The following is a 22,304-nucleotide window of genomic DNA, read 5'->3' on the forward strand; positions in this document are numbered from 1 at the left end:
GCGCCGGGGCAGCCCTGCCGGGGGGCGCTGACCCTCCCTCCCGCGGGTCGGGAAGCAGCGCCAGCGCCGACCCGCCGGGAATGGCACGGCTGCGGCCGCGGGCGGCTCGGACACGGAGCTAAAGCCGGTGCTTTTACACTGCCCCCCGGCCTTCGCAGGGCTTACTCTGGACCGCCCCTCAGTAAGCCGGGCGGGGGAGAACACCCCTCAGGAGCTGGGGAGTGCCCGGCCAGCCTCATCCCGGCCGCCGGCGCCAGGCAGCACACAGCGACAGGCGCTCCGAGCCCTGCGAGGGGCAGCCGCCGGGCAGCGCCCCGCACCGCCCGCACCACCTCAGAGGGCCCACGGCGCCTGGGCCGCCGCCGCCGCCTCAGTGGGGCCGCCCGCCCCGCCCCGCCCCGCCGCTGACGGCGGCCGGCAGGGGCCAAGCTTACGCTGGGGCGCTCGCCGCCGCGCTGGGCAGTTGCTCCCTGGTTCTCGGTCCCGCCGCTGCCCGGCCATGGAGCTGTGGCAGGTGCCGCTGCTCTTCTCGCGCCTGCCCATGTTCCCCTTCTTCGACCTGGCACACTACGTGGCCTCCGTCATGGCGCTGAAGGAGCAGCGGGGTGAGCGGGGGCCGCTGGCGGGACGGGACAGACACCCCACCCCCACCCCGCGTTCCCCTGCCGCGCCCCGGGCTTCCCCGTGTCTCCAGCTGTGCCCCCCGCACCGTGTGCCCCCGTCCCCTGGTCGGGCCAGGCCAGAGAGGGGCTGGCAGCCCCCTGCCGCCGGCCGTCCCAGCCCCAGCTGGGTAAAGGTGGCCGGCGCGCAAGATGGCGGGGGGTGCCTGAGGGGGGCCGGGGTGCGCGGAGCGGGGCTGGGCCGGGCAGTGCCGGGCGGCGCCTGGGGTGACCCGCGGCTGACGGGGTTTTGCCGCTGGATCTCCGCGGGAGCTGCAGGTGTCTCGCCCGGGGTGGAGTGTTAAAGCATCTCCGCGGTCTTTTGCCTCCAGGGTTGTCCAGCCTGCAAAATGCTAGAGTCTTGGTGTTCTTTTTCCAGTAGTTTTGGATCCTGTTTGTTTTTAATGACGGCGAGTGACTAAGCCTCAGCGCGTGTGCCGTACTCCCGCAGAACCTCAGGTGGTTTGTGTTCGGCCCGGTGTAGCGAGAGGTCTGTCGGCGCTCCCGGTGGCGCTGAAGCGCGGGCGCGACGAGCAGAACGCCCAGCGGTGCGGCGCGGTGCGGCACAGACCCGCGGCGGGGGCTGCCGGGGACCCCGCGGGAACCCCTCCCCCCGCTGCCCCGCCGGGCGCTCTTCCTGCGGCAGCACCCAGATGTTCTCTGGCAGGCCGTAAGCATGCAAATGAGTTTGTCTGCCGCCTTCATTAGGCCATCTGTCTAATTGACTGCAGAAGCCACATAGGAAGCCCCTAGCCACATTTTTCTTGCTTTCTCAGAAACAGTGGCACTGGGGAAATCAGCCAGGACTTTTGTTGAAAACTTTTCGAAGTTTTAAAGTCCCAAGAATAAAAGGGTTGGACACCCTGAAGTAAGATTTATGTATGCAGAGAAGGAATGAAGATCACAGGCCAATGACTCGCTGTGAGGTATTACATCTGAGAGGAGAGCTGCTCAACTTTCGGGTTTATATCCTTCACACGACCTGGTTATACAGGAAGCTGTTAAGGAAATTCTATCATCAAGGAAACAGCTTGGGAATCTAATGAGCAGGTTGTGTGCTAGTGACTTTTTCTGTTGCACCCATAGATTGTAAAATTTAATTAGGAAAGCTTTGTACTCCCAGTAACAGGGTTCTGGACTTTGTGTGAGTGCACATAATGACATTTCAATCTCTACATGCTTTTTTCCAGAAAATGCTTTGCGCTATGGTTGTTAACCCCAAGCCTCGTTTTTAGTCTTCGCAAATGTAGAGACTACCCATCTTCTAATGTTCAGAATAACTACTTGTGATGCGGCTTTGGACAGTTACAGTAACTGTGCATACCAGTTGATAGTGGGCTTTCAGGATTCAGTTTTCAGTTTGGGCCCCTCACTGCAAGAAAGACATTGAAGTGCTGGAGGGTGTCCAAGGAAGGTTACCAAAGCTGGTGAAGGGTCTGGAGCACAAGTCTTATGAGGAGCAGCTGAGGGAACTGGGGTTGTTTAACCTGGAGGAAAGGAGCCTCAGGGAAGACCGTACTGCTTTCTACAACTACCTGAAAGGAAGTTTTAGGCAGGTGAGTGTTTTGGTCTCTTCTCCCAGGTAATAAGCAATAGGACATGAAGAAACAACTTCAGGTTGTGCCAGGGGAGGTTTAGATGGGATATTAGGGAAAATTTCTTCACCAAAAGGGTTGTCAAGCATTGGAAAAGGCTGTCTAGGGAAGTGGTGGATTCACCATCCCTAGCGGTATTTAAAAGGTGTGTGGATGTGATGCTTGGGGACATGGTTTAGTGTTGGACTTGGCAGTGTTAGGTTAACTGTTGCACTTGATGTTCTTAAAGGTCTTTTCCAACCTAAATGATTGTATGATTTGGTGATTCTAGTGCAGATTTGGGAGCGTCTGCTTGCTTCAGATTTTTAAGGCTCTGCCTTGTTTATATACTGAGAGCTTTGATCCCTTCCTAAATGTGTCAAGGTGAATTTTTATGCCCTGCTGGTTAAGTGCACTTAGCAGACTGTGGAGACTGATATAAAATGCTTACATGTGCCAGTGTGTTCAACAAATTTGGTTACTACTGCTAAAATTGTTTCTGGGTGCTGACTTAAATCATTTTGTGATATAACTGTTCCATTGAAAAAGAGACTTTGTGTATAAAGGTATTTGATGTTATCATGCACTACCTTTAAACTTTCCTCAGGAATGGACACAAAGACCAGGGTGAGAGGTGCCTCTCCACTTCGCTAGCGTCAGGATAGCTTTAGTGAGACAGCACTTCTGGACAGCAGAGTTGCTGTCAGAAGTCTGGTCAGATCCATGCCAATATTTTTCTTTTCTTCTTGGCTTAATAGCTGGAAAGTTCAGAACTCTTGAGTATCTCCTAATACTTTGAACTGCAACTCAGGTGACTATATGTTGGTCCGGTGCTTACTTGCAAGTAGTTTGAGCTGATACTGAATCATAACTGAAATAGCAGTCATTATGAAATACTTAGGATGGATATATTAACATTGAATAATATTCTTTAGGCATTACTATATTTTCTTTTTGGAAAATTGAAACAGTAGCTATATGGCACAGGGGAATAACTGAGTAACCTTTAGTGGCTGGTGATACAAGAAGCATGTGGTCAAAGTCACAGCCACCTTTGTTTTATCTCAGATTACTTTCTCATTAAAATACCAAGCCCCCACACTGCTTAAAATCAGATTCAATGTGGATATTTGTATCATGGATGGGCACACACTAACTGGGACTTTTCCAGTCCTTCTAGCTCAATTTTCTTGCTGACTTAGGAGTGTTGGCAAACAACAGCAGTGACAACTGAAGTGTTTTCCACATGTTTTAAAGTAAGAGTTCTTGGCTAGTACATTCGGGATTGCTTAGGAGTGGTCCATTTGCAAGTCCAGTCAGTTGTAGAACTGGCAATTTTCTTTTTTTTTTGGATGGAAGGACAGCAAAAGGTGTCGAGGGTTAAGAATGTGTCATATTTGGAAGGAATGTACTGGTTTTGGTCTTGCAAGTTTTCTGTGACTTAATTCTGGTGGTCTGAAGAGAACTAATATTTTTTTGCATAATTTTGCTAGATTAGATCTGGCTTTATAAATCCTTTAGCTTAATTGATGTTATTATATCCAGTTGAACAGAGGTGCTAGAGAAACTTCTGCAAGTCCTTCGGGTTTGCTTTTTAGATGTGTATGTGGTATGTATTCCTGATTGCCTGTTTGGAACATGTTGGAAAGGTTAAAGCAGGTCTTATCCTACTGACAGAAATAGTTTGCTAGCAAGGTTTTTTTAATTACTGTTAATTAAATTTAAATAATTTAAAACTGTATTCAACAAAAGTCCTTGTGTTTTGAACCTTACCTTTACTTTCTAAAGTATACCATTTGCAGGACTAGTGGCCTTCTGTCAGATCGTATTTTGCATGGTTGTATGATACCTCATTAGTTTTACAGGATGCATCAGAGGACAAATATAAATGACCTCTTGTTTAAAAACATGTGACCCACTCAGAATTGAGTTTATTTTCTGAAAGGTTACATCTCAGTCATAATTTAGGTAACAAAGCTAAAATTATTAAATTAGTATCAGCATTATTTGCCTCATTGCCTTCTATGTGGTGTATATTCCTTGTTATAAAGCAGGTATGGATTGTTAAATACTTGAGCCAAGAAAATTCCAATGTTGAGCAGCAGAAAAGTCTTGAAATCCAGTGGAGTGTCCCGTCTCTTACCTTCTTCTATGTAATACCTTAATGAAGAAATTTGCATGCTTTGTTGTAGAGCTTGCTCATAGAGGACAATCTAGTAATAATAACAGGAATTCCTATATGTGTCCTCGAAACTGGAAACCACTTGCTGCTAGTTCTAAGGGAGAGTGTAGAAGCAGTGATTACTGAAAAGCAGGGGAATGGGTTTGAAAGGAGAAATAGCGAACTAATTTTAAAAACCCCTCAATTTCATTGATTTTTTTTCCCCAGTTTTTTTCCTTTAATCTGGCCTTCATTATAAGAAGTGAAAGATCATGAAAATACTTTTACAAAGTATGTAGGAGTGAAGGCAAATTGAACTAGAAACAATGTCGAATGTGCAGCAGAAATAAATTTAATCCTTTTCAAACATAATACATGAGCATCCTTTTTTCCTTAAAACTAGTTGTTACTAGCAGTGTTTCATTAATTGCAGTCAATGTGTGTGAAAAATAGAATGCAGTGTGATAAAGTCAAAGACACAACACTTGGAATGGTTTCTTTTCATTATTAGCAATTTGACCAAACACCAGCTAAGTTTCAGTTGGCTATCTCTCAGTCATGCTGCATTTTATGGGGAGCGAGGAGGCTGCCAGTAAGGTGTTAAGGTGATACTTCTCTGCTAATGTAAGGTGAGAAGCGTCATGCTAATGAAAGATTGGCTGCTGCACACCCACCTCACAATGGAGGTCTGAAGTATAAGATTTTATTTTTTTTTAAACCTGGTCTGGAGGTTGACAGTTCTTGGATGTGGAACATCCTGTCATGATCTGGTTACTGGTCTTGCTTCAAGACCAGATCGCTGCGCAGATTACTTCCTGTGTTACACCTGTCCAGGAGTTAAAGATTGTGCATAATGGTACAACTGATCTGTTAACAGTACGCCCCAGTTCTGCCACGTTTCCTGGTGATTTGTGATTTATAGTGGCTTCCTCCTTTAGCTGGGTTTTCTCATTGTCCTGTAAAGTTTGGGATGTTTCTTTTCTATATGGTCACGTTGCTGCTGTGGCATTATAGCACATTTAGTGGAGTTACTCAACAGAGAGAGTACTGCTGAACAAGGAGGATAGGATATACTCTTCTTGTTGCAAGAAAAGGAATTCAGCCCTTTTATGCTAAAGTAGATATATAGTAGTACTTGTAATGCAGCTGTGTCCTCAAATAAGAGAATAATTGCATTTGAGAAGAAAGCTACTATAGTTCTTTTGGACTTGTGTCTACTTAATATAATTATATTAATACAATTAATGTTTTTTTCTGAGTGCAATGGCTGTCAGCATTTTTTGGTTTGGTTTTTTTTTTTTTTTTTTGCGTTTCACTACCTCAATACAGTAAGCACAAATTATTAATACTCTTCAAGTGTCTTAACCTTTTCAAATATGTTGATGAAAATAGGTCCACATTCAGTTATATGGGATCTGGATTTAATGACCCATTTCATGTTTTTACTTTTGCTGTTAAGTAACATCAGCAGGCTTTAGAATTTTCTTCTGTTAATTTTATGCACACGAACATAATTGATTGCTACTTTGGAGAAGTGGTAATACGCAGTGACAAAGCTGAGCATAACCAGCTTGGAGGACTGGGTACTGCAGTACGGAAAATAAATTACACAGTAGTTTAAGAAAGATATTTTATATTCAGATGTGCTGTAATACTAAGGAGTGCTCACTTTTATAAATTGGCTGTTACGTAGGAATTTACATAGTACTGCAGTACATCATAGCTGAATTGTATACAACAAGAAGTGAATTGTGTTGAGAGTGCCGTGTTCTCTTTGATGCGTTGGAGCGTCTCATCTTGGGTAAGAAGCTTCTTTTCCCACAGAAATGCCTGAAAAACCAAGAGCTTCTCCTTTGAATTGGGATCAGATGTCAAATTTTGTTTTGGTGCAGGCACTAGGTTTGATTTCTGCTTTTATGGACTTCAGCCTTTGGACTATGGAAAATTAAACTAGTTCATGCAAACAGCTCTACACCTGTGTAAAGGGGAAGTTTTGGTAACATTGGACTTTTGAAGTGGAAGGAAATAGTCAAAACAACTGCTTGAGGATCTTTCTGGCTTTGATAAAGTGTCATTTCCCCTGAACCTACTTAAGGCTTCCCATTACCTCCAGCATAATCTTTTAATATTGAATACTGTCTTGGTATAGTTCAGTTGCAATCTAAAAAGGATAATTAGTTTTAAAGATAATCAAATAAACCAAACTGTGAACCTTACAGATATTATTATGGCTTCAGGTAAACTTTTTTCTCGGTTCAGGATTGCAGGTGGAACTATTTAATAACTGTTTTGGATACTGCTTTCATTTTGGTCAGCAAACACAGTTAGTAGGGCATTATGAGGAAAAAGGAAAACAGTGACCTTGAATTCATGGAACACTCAAAAGCAGAAAGGGAATTCGTAGAATAAACCCCCAAAATTTACCGATACCAATCCTGTCTAGGTCAGCAAAGCCACTTGTGTATTTTTAATAGAAAATTGAAAGCAACTGTCTATCTGTGCCATGTTATTAACAATGAGAACTCTCAGCCATGCTCTGAAAGCTTTCTCTTGTTAGCCGAATAGTTATAATAAACCAACCCACAAAAGATACTTGGGGAACACGGTGTCCATCTCTCGCTTTTTTTTAGATAGCATATGCTTAAGTCAGTGTACTCTAAAGTTTGCATTTCTGAAGACTCTTCCTGTGAAAGCCTACAAATTCCTGCAGGATCTTTCATTACTTAAAGTAGCAATGTTGGACTGAATGATTTGAAAAATATGGGCTTTTAAAACCTGATGTGATTCCCAAATTTTTCTTTCTGTTTATTCATCTTTTCCCTTTGTTTCAGGAGCTGTGGAAGTGTCAGTCCGAAGTCCAGTTGCCTGCTGGTTTAGTGCTATGCTTTACTGCTTTGGTGGTTCAGTTTTGTCTTCATTGATGCTTGCAGAACCTCCAGTAGCCTTTCTGGCAAAGAGCACAAATATTCTGCTGGCCTCTTCAGTCTGGTAAGCAGCCACAGTTGTGTTAAATGAGTGAGTGGCATTGGTTCTGAGGAAGCTGTGCTTTGATCCTGTACCATCAAGTTTCCATGTAAATCAGAAGCTTAACTTAAATATGGATTTGGATTCTGTCTCTTCATCCAGAAAGTCACTGCAGCAAAATAGCTGTTATGATCCTGTTCTTTAGGAATAAAATGCTTGTAAGAGAGCAGCTCTTATGGGCTGTTGTATAATGAAATGTGCAGTCACTAGACTAGACTTGCCGAACATATAGTACTCCTGGTCAAACAGCTGAAAACATTATTTTGAAATAAAGTGGACTTCAGTTACTGCTTTTCTGGATATAGGTAAGTCATAAATGTAATCTAGTTTTTCAGCAGTAGCTCTTGAAGACCAGAACCTGGCTGATGTGAAAAATTTGAACTTTTACTGTAATTGATGATCTAAGACAAGATCTTCTTTCCTATCCTCTAGTTTCTGCTTCCTGACATAATTTTTTTCTATATTTTACCCTTTCCCAAGTGGATGGGTGTTGTGGTGGAAGAGTAGAGAGCTGAATGGGTGTCATGGTTTAACCCAGCCAGCAACTAAGTACCACACAGCTGCATGCTCACTTGCCCCTCACCCCCATGGGATAGGGAAGAGAATCAGGAAAAAAAAAAGGTAAAACTCGTGGGCTGAGATAAGAAAAGTTTAATAATTGAAATATGATACTAATAATACTAATAATGAAGAGGAGAAAGAGGGAATAAAAGCCACTGGAGGGCTGGGGGGTGTGTGGGGTGGCGGGGAAACAAGTGAGGCACAATACAGTTGCTCAGTACACGTTGACCGATGCTCAGCCAGTCCCCGATTGCCCCCCTCCGGCCAGCTCCCCCCAGTTGATATACTGGACATGATGTTCTATGGTACAGAATATCCCTTTGTCTAGTTCAGGTCAGCTGGTCTGGCTCGGCTCCCTCACAGTTTCTTGTGCACCTGCTCACTGGCAGAGCACAGGAAATTGAGAAGTCCTTGATTTAGAGTAAGCACTACTTAGGAACAACTAAAACATCAGTGTGTTATCAATATCATTCTTATACTAAATAAAAAACGCAGGATTATACCAGCTACTAAGAAAATTAACTCTGTTCCAGTCAAACCCAGGACAATGGGAAGTCAGGTATGTGAACGATGAAGAAATTTGGCCTGGTTTGGAATTCAGAAAAAGCACTGGAATTATTTTCTTATAAATGTAGCCTTCCAGTGGAGTTAATTTGTTCCAGAAGATGATCTTTGAAGAAACCCTCAAACTTAACAAAATTTGTGAGCAGCAGTGGGGTTTTCAATTTAAAAATCTCAATTCCTATCTTAGAAGGACGTTATCTGCTTGAAATCTTCTAGTATCTGTCCCTTGTAGCATCTTAGGTTTTAAAATTGCAAATTCCTTAAAATGAAAGTATTTCCGTGTGTGTATAGTGTGTATCTATATATTAGTTTCCTGGTCTTCATGTTGCAATGAATATAACAGATTTCATTCAGGCAAATAAGTGAAATGAATAATGTGCAATAAATAGTGCAGTATTAACAAAGGTCATAGAATCTGCTTATAGTTCATATTAGTCTGATGCGGGCAGCGTGACTGCTTCTTTTCAGAAATGACGCAAGTTAGGAGTACACTTAAATAGAACATGATTCCTGTTGAACTTAACATGGTCAAATGTGATTTGCTGTGCACAAATAAAATGAGGTTTTAATGAGAAGCTATGAATGTTATGAAACCTTTTAAGCTTCTGCTTTTACAGAGGTCTCTCTTCATGAGTATAATGACTTTTAATTCTCCGTCCCAAATCACGTGAAATGAAATTCCCCAAGCCATACACAAACCTGGAAAAGAAAAAGGGGTTGTGCGACGCTTGAGAAATGCTCCAATAGTCTGTAGGACAGCGACATCTACTGTCAGCAGGTGTTGCTAGCAGAAATTACGGGCAAAACTGCGTGATCCAGTTTACCAGTGCTTCAGGGTCCTAAACCCAATTTCTGCAACTGTAAATTAAGTCTGGTTAGTGTTGTCTGTTGAGTACATGCCTTAAATGGCTGATTGCAGTAGGCGTTAGAATACGTGCTCTCTATACATGTTTGACTTCATAACAACTGAAGCTTGGTTGTATACAAAGGCAATTGACTTTACAATAGGAGAAAAAGGAATAATATAAGCAGTTCAAAAGTAAGGCTAAAACGGAGCACCAGAGCAGTAGTTTGATGGTGATGTAAATTCCAGTAAATTTTTTGCATGTGAGGAATAGGCTATTGCATGCTCGACTGGGAGGTCTTTGGAAGTTTGCAGTGGCACGGTAGTATATCCACTGTATATATATATAAAAAAAGTATATAACTAGGACAGGACTTCAGCTAAACTTTGCCTTTCTGGGGAGGAAGCTTCCTGGCATTCTGCTGTAAAGCATAAGCATTTTTTTCACAAAAAATAAAACCCAACCAAAACCCCCAAACCAAGTGCTGTCCTGATTTCTAATCTCTAACCATGAAGCACAACTTTTCCTAACTCTGGTGTTTGCTAGTAGTTCTAATGAAGTAAACTAGACATGGGAGGTGCATCTCTGCATTGCAGCCTGAGTAAACAGGAGAAGGATACAGACAGGATTGAGCTCAGAAGCCTAAATCAACAGGCAAGTATCTTTTTGAGGGCTTTCTGTGCTTGTGCTTAATTGTTATGCCCTTATTCCTGTGCTGAAATAATCTAGATACTTTATCTCAATTGTTTTTTTGAGACCCTAAATGTCTCTGCAAGAACTTAATTTTGTTTATGATTGAAGAGATACAATAAAACACCACATAATCTAATCTTTTGAAATTTACTGTCAACTTAGGATTTCATTGTTAGCCATTTTTAACTTCGTCTTGAAAGCAACTTGACAAAAGATATTATTAGATTTTGAGTTCTGTGCTTTCAGTGCTTTGAAAAAAGATATGTGATTGTAATTGGCAAGCTGGAATAGCTAGAATTAGTGGTTACTAAGATGTGAAATGTGTTTGAAAATATATGTGCATTTCATCTGGCATGACACTAACTAGTGGAGGCATTCTTGCTGAAGTTATATAATTCCATATACCTATCAGTATGAAAGCATGGTGTCAGCATGTAACTTACTACCCCGTTGTAATCCTATTAAAAACCCTCCAATCCAAAAAAACCCAACCCCAAAACCAAAACCCCTAGCCAAACACAAGATAGCCCACAAAAACGCACACCATGCTAAGTCAGTCAGATGCTGATTTAATATTTTGAATTACATGGTATGTAAGCTATAAAATGGCTGGTAAAATTTAAAGCTGTTTCTTGTGCTTTAGTGGATTCTTCTTTGGGACAATGAGGCAGTAAGAACAATTTCAAGTAATGTCTGATGATTTTGGTGCAAGAGCTCAAGCATGCTCAAAAGCATTTCCAATATGTCTACCACACAAACAAGTGAGTTATCACTATATCATGCATTGCTAGTCATACTCCAAAAAAACTTTAAAGGTTACTGGAAAGTGAATTCCTTAGCAAAACCTCTTGAATGCTACTAATGCGTTTTCTCATGATTTGCAGGTATTTTATTTTTTACTGCCCACAAGACATATTCTACCGGTGCTTTGCCTTTCTGCCTCTTCGGCTTCTGGTTGCAGGAATGAAAGAAGTGACTAGAACTTGGAAGATAACAGCTGGCATTGCACATGCGGACAGTCACTTCAAAGATGCTTGGCTTGTCATGATAGCTGTGGGCTGGGCCAGAGGTAACACGCATAACATCTTGGTCTGATGGATTGTGATGTTTTCGAGTGGTATTTAAATGGCTAGCCCTTGAGCATAACTGTAGCACCATTCCTCACTGTGCTAGATATGATAGTCCTAATACAGTCTGTTATCCCCTTAGGGGCTCAAGGGAAAAGTCTGTGCAGCAGTTTTTCTGCCTGGATTAAGGGTGACATTGAGTGACTTTGAGGGAGGTTCATCTTATCCCTTCAGAAGGTCTTGTGAGGACTTGTAGGATGGGCAGTTGATGGCAGTAAAGAAGTAGATTTGTGTAGCTTCAGTGCTATTACTAAACCTTCTGAGCATATTTCCTCAGAGCTGTTTTTCTTGCATGTGGCTGAAGAAGAGAACTTGTTTTCTTAGCTTTTTGGGTTGTAACTATTAGCTGATTTTAAACACAGGAATTAACCTTTTTGCCTGCCTGCTGTTTGGATTAGGACTCTGGAAGCTACCTTTCTAGCAGCTGTAGTTGTAGTCGCATTAGAACCACTTCAGGAAGAAGTAGTGCAGCTCTTGTTTCTATGTGCTTGATTCTGTTCTGCTTTAGGAAACAACACGTGTTCATGTGATGATCTGATGTATGCTTGTCACAGGTTATAATATAGATCAGTCTCATTGGACAGAGTGTCTTAACACCTCCTTATGTCTTGATTCTTTTAATGTAAAAATACATATCCACTTTTCTTGCAGAGGGTCCCTGTAGTTCATAGAGACATTCTCTGTACTTACATGATGACATGAAGAATAGATTGATATTAAGCCTCTCTGGAGATTTACTTTTGCAATTCAGGCATTTGTTTGTAGTGATGAATGCATCAGTTCAGATGCTATCAGATAAAGGTAAACCTGAGGCTCTTGCTGAGTAGCCAGACCTCTAAGGTGTCATGTTAGTTGTTCAAGTCATGCACGTATAAAAGATTGGATTAGTCTCTTAAAGTCTGAGCTTTGGGTACCACATTTGGCACCTGTTTTGCTGGGTTAAAAATGAGTTTTGCTGGGAACAGTAATAGGTTGTGCAGTAGTGATAGCAGTCAGTGGAGGCTTATTGTAGGTCTCTGCAATTTCAGGAGCTGGTGGTGGCCTGATTTCCAACTTTGAGCAGCTGGTGAGAGGAGTGTGGAAACCTGAAACCAATGAACTACTGAAGATGTCCTAGTAAGTTTTCTAAAAAAGACTGAAACATATTAACTGTTGTTTTGCTAACTCCTTGCCTTGACACTCACTTTTAGTGGTTCAGATAAAAAAAAAAAAAAGCAGGAGGACATGTTTCTGCTCAACGTTTTGGTGTGTATCTTGTGAAAGATTGATTGGTGATCTTTGGTAATTTTAGAAGATGTTTTAATCATTTAGGTTCACAGCACAAGAGCACCAAATGGGAACACTAGTCATCAAAAATGATTTGGCAGAAAGTAGTACTGAGTCCGTAAGAAGTTTCTGGAAAGCAGTATTAACTCTGTTTGTCTTACAGGGATGTGGTCTTCTATGCAAAATGAAGGGACAGTGGTACCAGAAGTATACAAGTGAAGTCTTCCTTTTTGGTGCACGCTCTGAGCATTGCTAAGATAGCTTCCTTTGAGTGTTGTCACTGTTACTTTCTCTGCCAGTACTGTTTTCCTCCATAGGTGTCAGTTGTTTGAGAAGATGCAAATCAGTTATTCAATATAGCAAAAAAGTACTGCAAGATAGGAAATGTTACTCCTCTTGCAGAAGCAAAGAATGGGAATATTGCATGGCTCCCAGTTTAGTCTGTACAGTAAAATGAGAGTTGAAGACAGGCTAGAAAGCCACAAGCTATTATTGAAAGTCAAGATAAGTGTACTATGGTAATTTCCTAAAAACTGTTTGATCTTTTCCATATTACTCTCAGGTCTTTAGAAATAATTATTTTTTTTAAGTTATCTTGCTTTACTTCAGCCAGTCTTCGCAACAGAATATCAGAAAAGAAATTTGTAGCCTTTCCTTTGGCAATATTTCAACTTTTTATGGCTTATCTTAGTTGCTGGCTTTTTCTGAAGTTTAGAATTTCTCTCCCTCTGCCAGTGCCCAAGTGGCAGTCTTGAAAGCAAAATTCCAGAGGGACGAGGTCGCTGTCAATAGTAGCACTGTAAATGCAAATAACGCTGTACTTACTGGTCCAACACTAGAGCAGCTCTTACTGACTGTGGCAGTGCTTGCATGTATTCTTCTCTGTGGTGGATGTGGCTCAAAATAACACAGAATTATTAAAATTATGTGTAATATATAAAGCTTAAGGATATTAAATAGAAGTAACTTACCAAGTTAAACAGATAAGACATTCTGCAGATGGATGAGATGTCTGTATACATAGTTGTTTTTAGACTGCCTGAACAGTAAGTTGATGCAGTAAATCTCTGAGTTACTGAAAAGACAGTGAAGAATGTGTCTACACTAGATGCTCTGTGATAACAGGAATGCACCTGTACATGTCATATGTAGATGCAGGTTAAGAAACGCACAGAATTTTTCTGCCAGTATATTAGGGCTCTCTTTTCAGACTAGATAACTGACCAAAGTTGGGTTTTGACTGCATACCTAGCAAGGGATTTACCACCACAATGAAGATAGCTAGAAGATGTAAATCTTTACATGTCTCAAGTCAACATGACTGTGTTGGCAAAACCTGGTAGCGTAGGCCAGGCTCAAGTCAAGTATAAGCTGACTGCAACCCTAGAACTGCTGGAGAGTCACAGTGGACCAACATTTTGGACTATGTTATTCTTCAACATTTTAAGCAACTCCTTGGAGTAACTAACACCTGGAGTATAGGAGAGGAATCGTTTATTTTTAAGTCTAGTCTGAGTAGTGCAGACTTTGTTATTTAACTCCTCAGTAAGATATATTGGGAGAGGAAGAAGGCAAACAAGGTGACCTATAGAGTCTGAATAAAGGCATTGATTTGAGGAGGATTGTTGAGTATGAGTTTGCTGGGTGTGTAAAGTAGTGTTGAACTCTATGCTTGTCCATATTACTGACAGAAAGCATAGTAATAGTATATAAACTGGAAGTCTTAGTTTAATTATGGCTAGGTTTTGGACCTTGTCACTGTTACCACAAGTTTTCCTTAGTTCTGTTCAGAAGTAATTCTTTTGCACGCTAAGAATTCTAGACCATGGCAGCTTTCACTGTAGAGCAGAGAAGAGAAATTAACATTGTTTGTTTGAATTCCAGCCCTGTGAAGGTAACATTGATAGGAGCAGTTCTTTTCACTCTGCAACACAGCCAGTACTTGCCAATAGCAAGACACAACCTCATGTTTTTATACACCGTATTTCTTGTTGTCTCCAAGGTAAGAATGTCATAGTGTTGCAAGAAACTAAATAACAAAACCCATTTTGTTTCATTATTTCAAAGCAAAGAATATGCCGTCAAACATTCTATCACAAGGTAGAATACATGCTTCTGCATGGATGGTCAGCTCCTGCTGAAGTCTTAAACCCATATATCATCTTCTGTATGTGAGCAAAATGGAAGACCTGTTCTGTTACTGATACTGTTTAATGCATGGCGGGGGGTGGTGGTGGTGTGTGGGAAAGAAAAAAATCAGTAGTATGGGCATCCAACAGTTGATATGCTAGCCTTGTATGTCCATAATCTCAAACAAACTTTATGCTTGTAGAAAGAAACTCTCCTGCTCTCTGCCTTTTGCTAGCTTCTTAATGCCTTCCTCGGTTTGCAGAGAGAGCTAGCTAGGGTTTTATCTAGCTTAAGTGTTTGCAACGGAGGTGTTTAGGTGGGAAGAGAAAGTATCAAAACGACTTTGAAGTAGCTGTAACTACTTTTATAATAAAATAGATACTACCTCTCTTTTGAATCCTTTAAACCCTCCAGTTTTGTTCATTTCCATGATGATGCCTGTCTTCAGGATTATTAGCTAATAAGGAAGTGTAGTCTCTGTATTAGCAGATGTCTGGAGATTTTAAGGGCTTCAGAACTGCTGAACAGACTAGAGATTGTCTTAAAGTGGTAGTTGCCAGTCTCCTTTCTGTGAAGTATCTGACAAGTGTAATTCTAAGGAAGTTACTTCAGGGAGCCAAGACTTCAAGCTGATGCTCATGATTCTCCACCTAAACCAATAAAGGCATTGTTGAACTGGGGATGCTGGGAATGGGAAAGGAAAGGAATGTTATTCTGGAAGTCAGAAATTACAGCTGTCTTTAGATGCTGGCTGTCAGGCTGCAGTGAAGTGACTTAAGTTCTTAACCTGATGGTCTTACTGACAATCAGGAACTTGAGTATCCACTTAACTGCTAAAGCAACAGTTATGTGTTCTAAGGAATTTTCATCTAAATCTCTCAGCTTTATGGAATAAGTATGGCCGTCTGGATTTCTAACTAAAGTCTGGCTGTGCATATGTATTTAGCTGCTTTCTTTTTGCATTCTTTTGATTTAAATGGAAGTAGCCACCTTGTTTACAGATTTTTAGTTTGAACAGAGTACAAATCTTAGTAAAAGTTGCTCTTCACTTTAGTTGTATGATGTTAAATGTGGTTTACTCTTAGGATTATTTTAATAAACCTACATAGAAAGTTTTTTGTGCACATTGTTTGTGTATAGGTATGTGAAGAGTGTAGGTCATAAAGAAAAGCATTCTTTGAACAATTCCAGCTAAAATGAGCATATTTCTGTTCTTGGTGGCATGGCCTCATGCTTGTGTAGAAAGTTAGAAATGCCATACATATATTCAGCTTTGGACTTGTTTCCAATTGCTGGGAAGTCATTAAAACTTTTATTGTAACTTGATTGTTGTTTTTCCTAGGTAACAATGACGTTGACAAGATCTGCAACTTCTCCATTTGCTCCCTTTGAGGCTGCATTAGGCCACATGTTCTTTGGCTTGCAAAAGACACCATCCAAAGTGAAGGGTGAAGGTGCTGCGTCTTCCAATGGCTCTTCAGTCTGTGACCGGTCTTCTGAACAGCAGCATGATGGTGTTAAGAAAAGACAGGCAAAGAAAACAGAATAAGTGTCTTAAAATCTTTGATGGTCATGACCTTTGAAGATGTTTGTATTTCAGATTAGGCTGGCTGAGAAATTTGTTTAAAGAAATGCATGTGAGGAGAGAACAGGGCTGTATACTACTGTGGTGTTGTTTGCCTTCAGAATGTGTTTTGTAAGCTACTGTTCAGATGTCTAAATGCACATGTTGGATTTTTAAGCTAAAAACTACAATTTTTTACGGTGGTTTTAAGTTTACTAGATTTTGTATTTATGATAACTTCAACTGCTTTAATACTAAACAGATATTTTCAAAATGTGACAGTCGGGTTTTTTTGTCTGATAATACCACTTGTTTCACCTCTTCCCACCTTCCACTGATTCTTACATTTCATTTGGATAGCACATATTTGCACTGCCAAGTGTTCACATTAGCTTGTCTCAAATAAGAAAGCCATCATCTGAGTAACACTTTATCACATTGCACTGTAAGGCCATGAAAGTGTGCTGAACTCATGCCTTTAATTAGAAAAATAACTGAATTAACTGTTGAAGAATTGCACTGGTCTAGTTTTTCTTCCTTTACTTAGGTAAATATTTTTTGTACTTTTTTTTTTTTAATAACTGAATTATCTGGCACCTTTAAAAATCTTTGCAGTTGGCAAGTAGACACGTTTCTGTATTTTCATTGTTGGCTTACTTTGACACTTTACTTGCAAGCATTTGGTACATTGCTGTTTTTCATGTTACATAGGTGATTTACTTGTGGTTTGCAGTTATCTTTTAGTTTGATTGGAACTAGACATCTCTGCCTGTACTTTTATCCAAGCATGTGCATTTTTTTATTTCCAAAGCCAAACTTCCTTTCAAAAAAAGAATACCGGACAGTACATTTACCTCATTTCTCATGAGTTCAGCCCTGTTTTGCTTGCTGTTAATAACCACCAGCACCAGTTTGTAGTGATCACCTCTGGTGCTATTGTGGAAGAAGCCTGCTGACACCTGTAAAATTCTGGGGGTTTTGATCATGGGCCGATTTACGTGACACGAGGCCTCTGCTGGTGACAGAAGGCATACACCTGCCTGGAACGGGGAAAAGATCTTTGCACAGGAGTTAGCAGGGCTCATTGAAAGAGCCTTAAACTAATTTGAAGGGGGAAAGGGACAAAACCAGGCTTGCTAGAGATAAGCCTGAGCGCCGGCAAGCTAATGTTTGAGGGATGGTGTGCTAGTGAGGTCCTTTGGTTTGCCATCTCAGTGGAGGTAGGGGCTGGAGAGGCATGTGACAGCAAAGACACAAAGGTTATTGTGTTAGAAACCATGGAAGTGCTTGAGAATGGTCATGTAGGAATTAGGGCTTCTCCCCCAAAAAAGGTGGTAGGAACTATAGCCCAACTGAAGTGCATCTACAGCAATGCATGCAGCATGGGCAACAAACAGGAGAACCTGGAAGCCATTGTGCAGCAAGAAAACTGTGATACAGTTGCCATCATGGAAACATGGTGGGATGATTCACGCAACTGGAGTGCTGCAATGGATGGCTATAAACTTGTCAGAAAGGATAGGCAAGGAAGAAGAGGCAGTGGGGTAGCCATGTATGTTGCAGGGTGCTTTGACTGTCTAGATCTTAATGGTGATGATAGAGTTTGGTGTTTATGGGTGGGAATCGGGGGAAAGGCTAACAAGGCAGATACCATGGTGGGAGTCTGTTATAGACCACACAGCCAGCATGAAAAGCCAGATGAAATATTCTCAAAGCAGCTGGGAGAAGTCTCACAATCACTAGCCCTTGTTCTCATGGGGGACTTCACCTTATCAGGTATCTGCTGGAAATAGAGAACAGAAGAGAAGAGTAAGTTCAGGAGATTCCTGGAGTGTGTGGAAGACAAATTCCTGACACAGTTGGTGAGGGAGCCAGGTAGGAAAGGCACCCTGTGATGTGATGGTTGGAGGCCACCATGGGCACAGCGATCACGGAATGACAGAGTTTTTCATTCTTGGAGAAGTAAGGAGGGAGTTCAGCAGAAGGCTGCCTTGGACTTCTGGAGGGCAGACTGGCCTGTTCAGGAGCCTGGTTGACAGAGTTTTTGGGGAGGCAGTCCCGAAGGGCAAAGGAGTCCAGAAACACTGGACATTCTTCAGGAAGGAGCTCCTACAGACGCAGGAGCAGGCTGTCCCCATGTGCTGAAAGACAAACCGGTGGGGAAGAAGGCTGACCTGGCTGAGCAGGGAGCTTTGGCTGGAATTCGGGGGGGAAAAGGAGAGTCTGTGAGCTTTGGAAGAAGGGGGCAGGCCACTCAGGAGGACTACAAGGGTGTCATGAGGTTATGCAGGGAGAAAATTAGAAGGGCCAAAGGCCAGCGACAACATAATCTGGCTGCTGCTGCAAAACACAGCAAAGGGCATTTCTACAAAGGCGTTAGCAACAACAGGAGGACTAAGGAGCATCTCCATCCTTCACTGGATGCATGGGGAAACATGGTGACAAAGGATGAGGAAAAGGATGAGGTACTTGACGCTTGCTTTGCCTCAGTCTTCAATAGTAAGACCAGCTGTTGGGGTACCCAGTACCTGAGCTGGAGGACAGGGACAGGGAGCAGAATGAAGCCCCCATAATGCAAGGGCAAACAGTCAGCGACCTGCTACACCACTTGGACACAGACACCAGTCTGTGGGGCTGGATGGGATCCACCCGAGGGTACTGAGGGAGCTGGCAGAAGTGCTCCCCACAACACTTTCCATCATTTGCCAGCAGTCGTGGCTAACCAGGGAGGTCCCAGTGGACTGGAGGTTGGCAAATGTGACACCCATCTACAAGGCGGGCAGGGAGGAGGATCTGGGGAGCTACAGGGCTGTCAGCCTGACCTCGGTGCTGGGCAAGGTTATGGGGCAGATCATCCTGAGTGCCAACACACAGCACATACAGGACAACCAGGTGATCAGGCCCAGCCAGCATGGCTTTGTGAAAGCCAGGTCCTGCTTGACTAACCTGACTGCCTTCTACGACAAGATGATCTGCTTAGTAGATGAGTGGTGAAGTGTCTAGAGAGCAAGTCTTACGAGGAGCAGCTGGGGCAACTGGGGTTGTTTAGTCTGGAGGAAAGGAGCCTCAGGGAAGATCCTATCACTCTACAACTACCTGAGAGGAGGCTGTAGCAAGGTGGGTGTTGGTCTCTTCTCCCAAGTAACAAGCAACGGGACAAGTGGAAATGGCCTCAAGTTGCACCAGGGGAGGTTTAGATTGGATATTAGAAAAATGCCTTCACCAAAAGGGTTGTCAAGCATTGGAAGAGGCTGCCCAGGGAAGTGGTTGTCACCATCCCTGGAGGTACTTGAAGGATGTGTAGATGTGATGCTTAGGGCCATGGTTTTGTGTTGGACTTGGCTGTGTTAGGTTATCTGTTGGACCTGATGATCTTAAAGGTCTTTTTCAATTTAAATGATTCTACGATTCTAAAATATCAGCAGCACTGGAACTATTTATTAGTGTTTGCTTAACTGATACCTGCTTGTTGCATCTTTTTTGCACATGAAGTGGAGCAGTTCTATGAAGCAGTTTGTATGAAGCGGCATACACTTCAGAACTGAGAATTTTGACATTAGAGATGTTACATTTCATAAGAATGGAATCTTTTCAAAGGAATCTTTCATTGATATGCCAATTTTTAGAATAAATCAAACTATTTTTACAGAGTTAGATTATTTGTCTTCAGATAATACTTCTTTGAAGAGTATTCTTCAGCAAGAGGTGGGTTAATCTTTGTGTGGCAATGCAGAGGAGAATGTGGAGGGAGATCTGATTTGAAAAGACAAAGTTCTAGTTCTAGGTACATACCTAAATTTAGAAAAACTGTTATCAGTGCTGTGCTTACAGAAAGAAAAAAAAAATACCCAAGAAATTTCTTGTGCCTGTCTAGTCACATTTCCATGGTAGTGACTAAAACCATTGAACTCCTCAGTTTGGAACCCCAACTGTATAGCAGGTGTGTTGTACCTTGAAAGCTAAAATGAGTATTTTATTCAACAGAGAAGAAGTAAAAAACAAAAACAAAACCAAAACCAAAACCAAAAACAAACAAAAAAAAATAAACCCACCAAAAAGAGCCCCCAGCTCTTCAGACAAAATTGTGATCATATTGCTGACATTTTACACTGAAACTCAGTGCACAATTATGAATGCTTGGAGTATTCACTTGCAGGATGTCTCAGTTTTTAGTATCATGGATGTATGGATAAACTTGAAGCTGCCAGCTAAGTAGTTAATGATCAACTAGTTATTCAGCAACACCAGCACAAGTTGTCAACAGTGTTTAAAACTTGTGGATGTTTTTTTTTTAAATTTTGTATACTAGATCACAAGAGCCATATGGAATTGGATTGTGGTATGGAACTGTGTTGCACAACTGTGAAATATTGGCTGATAACTGGCTACTCTGAACCCAAATAAATGTGAAAACATGCTTAGACTAATTATTTAACAATTCTGCAATTTGAAAGAAAATATATGGTTTTGTATTCATTTTGGACTCAAAAATAACAATTTTTTTAAAAAAGTTGTTTTTCTTGACTGAACACCTTAAGAGAAATACACATCACACTAAAAATGTATATTGTTGTGAAACAGAACATAAGTTACGCTGAAAGAAATCCCATTGTAAGAACCATGAAAACAAACCTTCATGTTTAAAGATCTTGCAGGCTTCTGAAGGATGGGTGCTTAAAAGGAATGCATACTGAATAGTTACATGCAAGTTTAACACAAAATGCAATACAAAAAAGATAAGCAGTTGCTTGGGGTTCAACCTGAATTCTGTAGGAGACTAATACTGTCAGTTCAGGGTGCCTTAAATAAGCAACTGCTTCCTCGTTTTCATGCTGATAGTTCCGCATCTCTCCTAAACCTCTCTCTGTTAGATTGGTAAGATTTCCTTACACTGTTCTGTTCTGGTAAAGCTTGTCAGATTCAGCAGAACAGTGTATGTGAACTAGTTGGCTGCCTCTAATTCTGTCATTAGTCTTGTAAAATTAGAAGTAGTTCTTTTGTGCTAATATAAACTAAGGCTTGAAGGAGTTGTTTTATCAGCTTAATTCTCAGGCTGGAGGAGCCTATTCCTGATTAATCCAATTGCTATTCTGGGTCTTCGTTTCTATTAAGTATGCCCAATTTCTGTAAAAAAGAGTACCTTCAGATGTGATTCTTGAACAGAACCAAAGTTGCTTTAGGTGATAAATGCATTTTGCTTTCCTCTTCAGTATTTTCTACGTTTCATTTTATTGGAAAGAAGTGGAGGTAGAACGATATCATACAGACAGTGCCTTCACTTCCAGTGTCAGTATATTAGGCAAGACACAGTTGCTCAAGAATTCCAAACATCTGTCCTCTGTAGGAATCTGAATTTGCTCAACATAAGGGCCATGCTGAAAGCTAGCATGTTCCAACAATCTAGACAGTGAATACAAACCTTAGTCAGAATGAAAACTCCTAATTTATAAGGTTAATCCTAATTTCTAAGGTCTAAATGAATTCTTACAAAGAGTAGCAACAGAGAAGCAGCATTTGACACTAAGATGAGACTCAAAAATCTGTTGTAAATAGTAAGTTGCGTTTGTTCTGATAAAACTGCCCTATTAAGCAGTCAGATGCCTTTTCTGACATGTCTGAAAATGCCCAGCAAGGAAGAGAGAGCAATGTGAACATAGATAGAGAAATATATTGATATTGTTAGGCAAGAACAGCCTGCTCCACACTGATCTGCAAGTGGGTTTTATCTACAGCCAGGAAGTAGAATGTGATCAAAATGGCATACCAAATAAAAACTCCTGCAACCAAGTTTGATAAACTAGTGCATGCATATGTCCAACAACTTCTGTGAAGGAGGGACATAACAGGTTGCTGATAGAGGAGGAACAGAACATGTTGTCTGGGTGGGGACTGGTGATGAGTGGTGTCCCTTACGGGTATGAATTGCATATTGGGACCAGTGCTGTTTAGTATGTTCATTAACAGCATAGTGGGATCAAGTGCACCCTCAGCAAATCTGCAGATGACATCAAGCTGAGTGGTGTGGTTGACATGCCTGAGGGATGAGATACTATCCAGAGGGACCTGGACAAACTGGAGAAGTGGGCCCATGTGAACCTCATCAGTTCAACAAGGTCAAATGCAAGGCCCTGCACCT

At 41.7% G+C, this 22,304-nt stretch overlaps 1 protein-coding gene across 2 annotated transcripts; it reads left to right on the top strand.

The window, feature by feature from the left end:
* Positions 1-251: 251 nt before the first annotated feature.
* TMEM38B (transmembrane protein 38B) lies at positions 252-20,585 on the top strand. 2 transcript variants are annotated; one of them, XM_055791639.1, is made up of 6 exons: positions 252-605; positions 7,226-7,382; positions 10,966-11,150; positions 12,237-12,324; positions 14,359-14,476; positions 15,947-20,585. In XM_055791639.1, exons 1-6 carry the CDS (start codon positions 500-502, stop codon positions 16,151-16,153), a joined length of 861 nt encoding a protein of 286 aa, XP_055647614.1. In that variant the 5' UTR covers positions 252-499; the 3' UTR covers positions 16,154-20,585. The 2 variants fall into 2 exon arrangements, with proteins under 2 accessions (XP_055647614.1, XP_005243781.1); XM_005243724.4 differs by lacking the exon at positions 252-605 and adding an exon at positions 1,335-2,215.
* The last annotated feature ends 1,719 nt before the right edge of the window (positions 20,586-22,304 follow it).

Source organism: Falco peregrinus, chromosome Z (assembly GCF_023634155.1).
Source record: "Falco peregrinus isolate bFalPer1 chromosome Z, bFalPer1.pri, whole genome shotgun sequence".
Taxonomy (NCBI): Eukaryota; Metazoa; Chordata; class Aves; order Falconiformes; family Falconidae; genus Falco; species Falco peregrinus.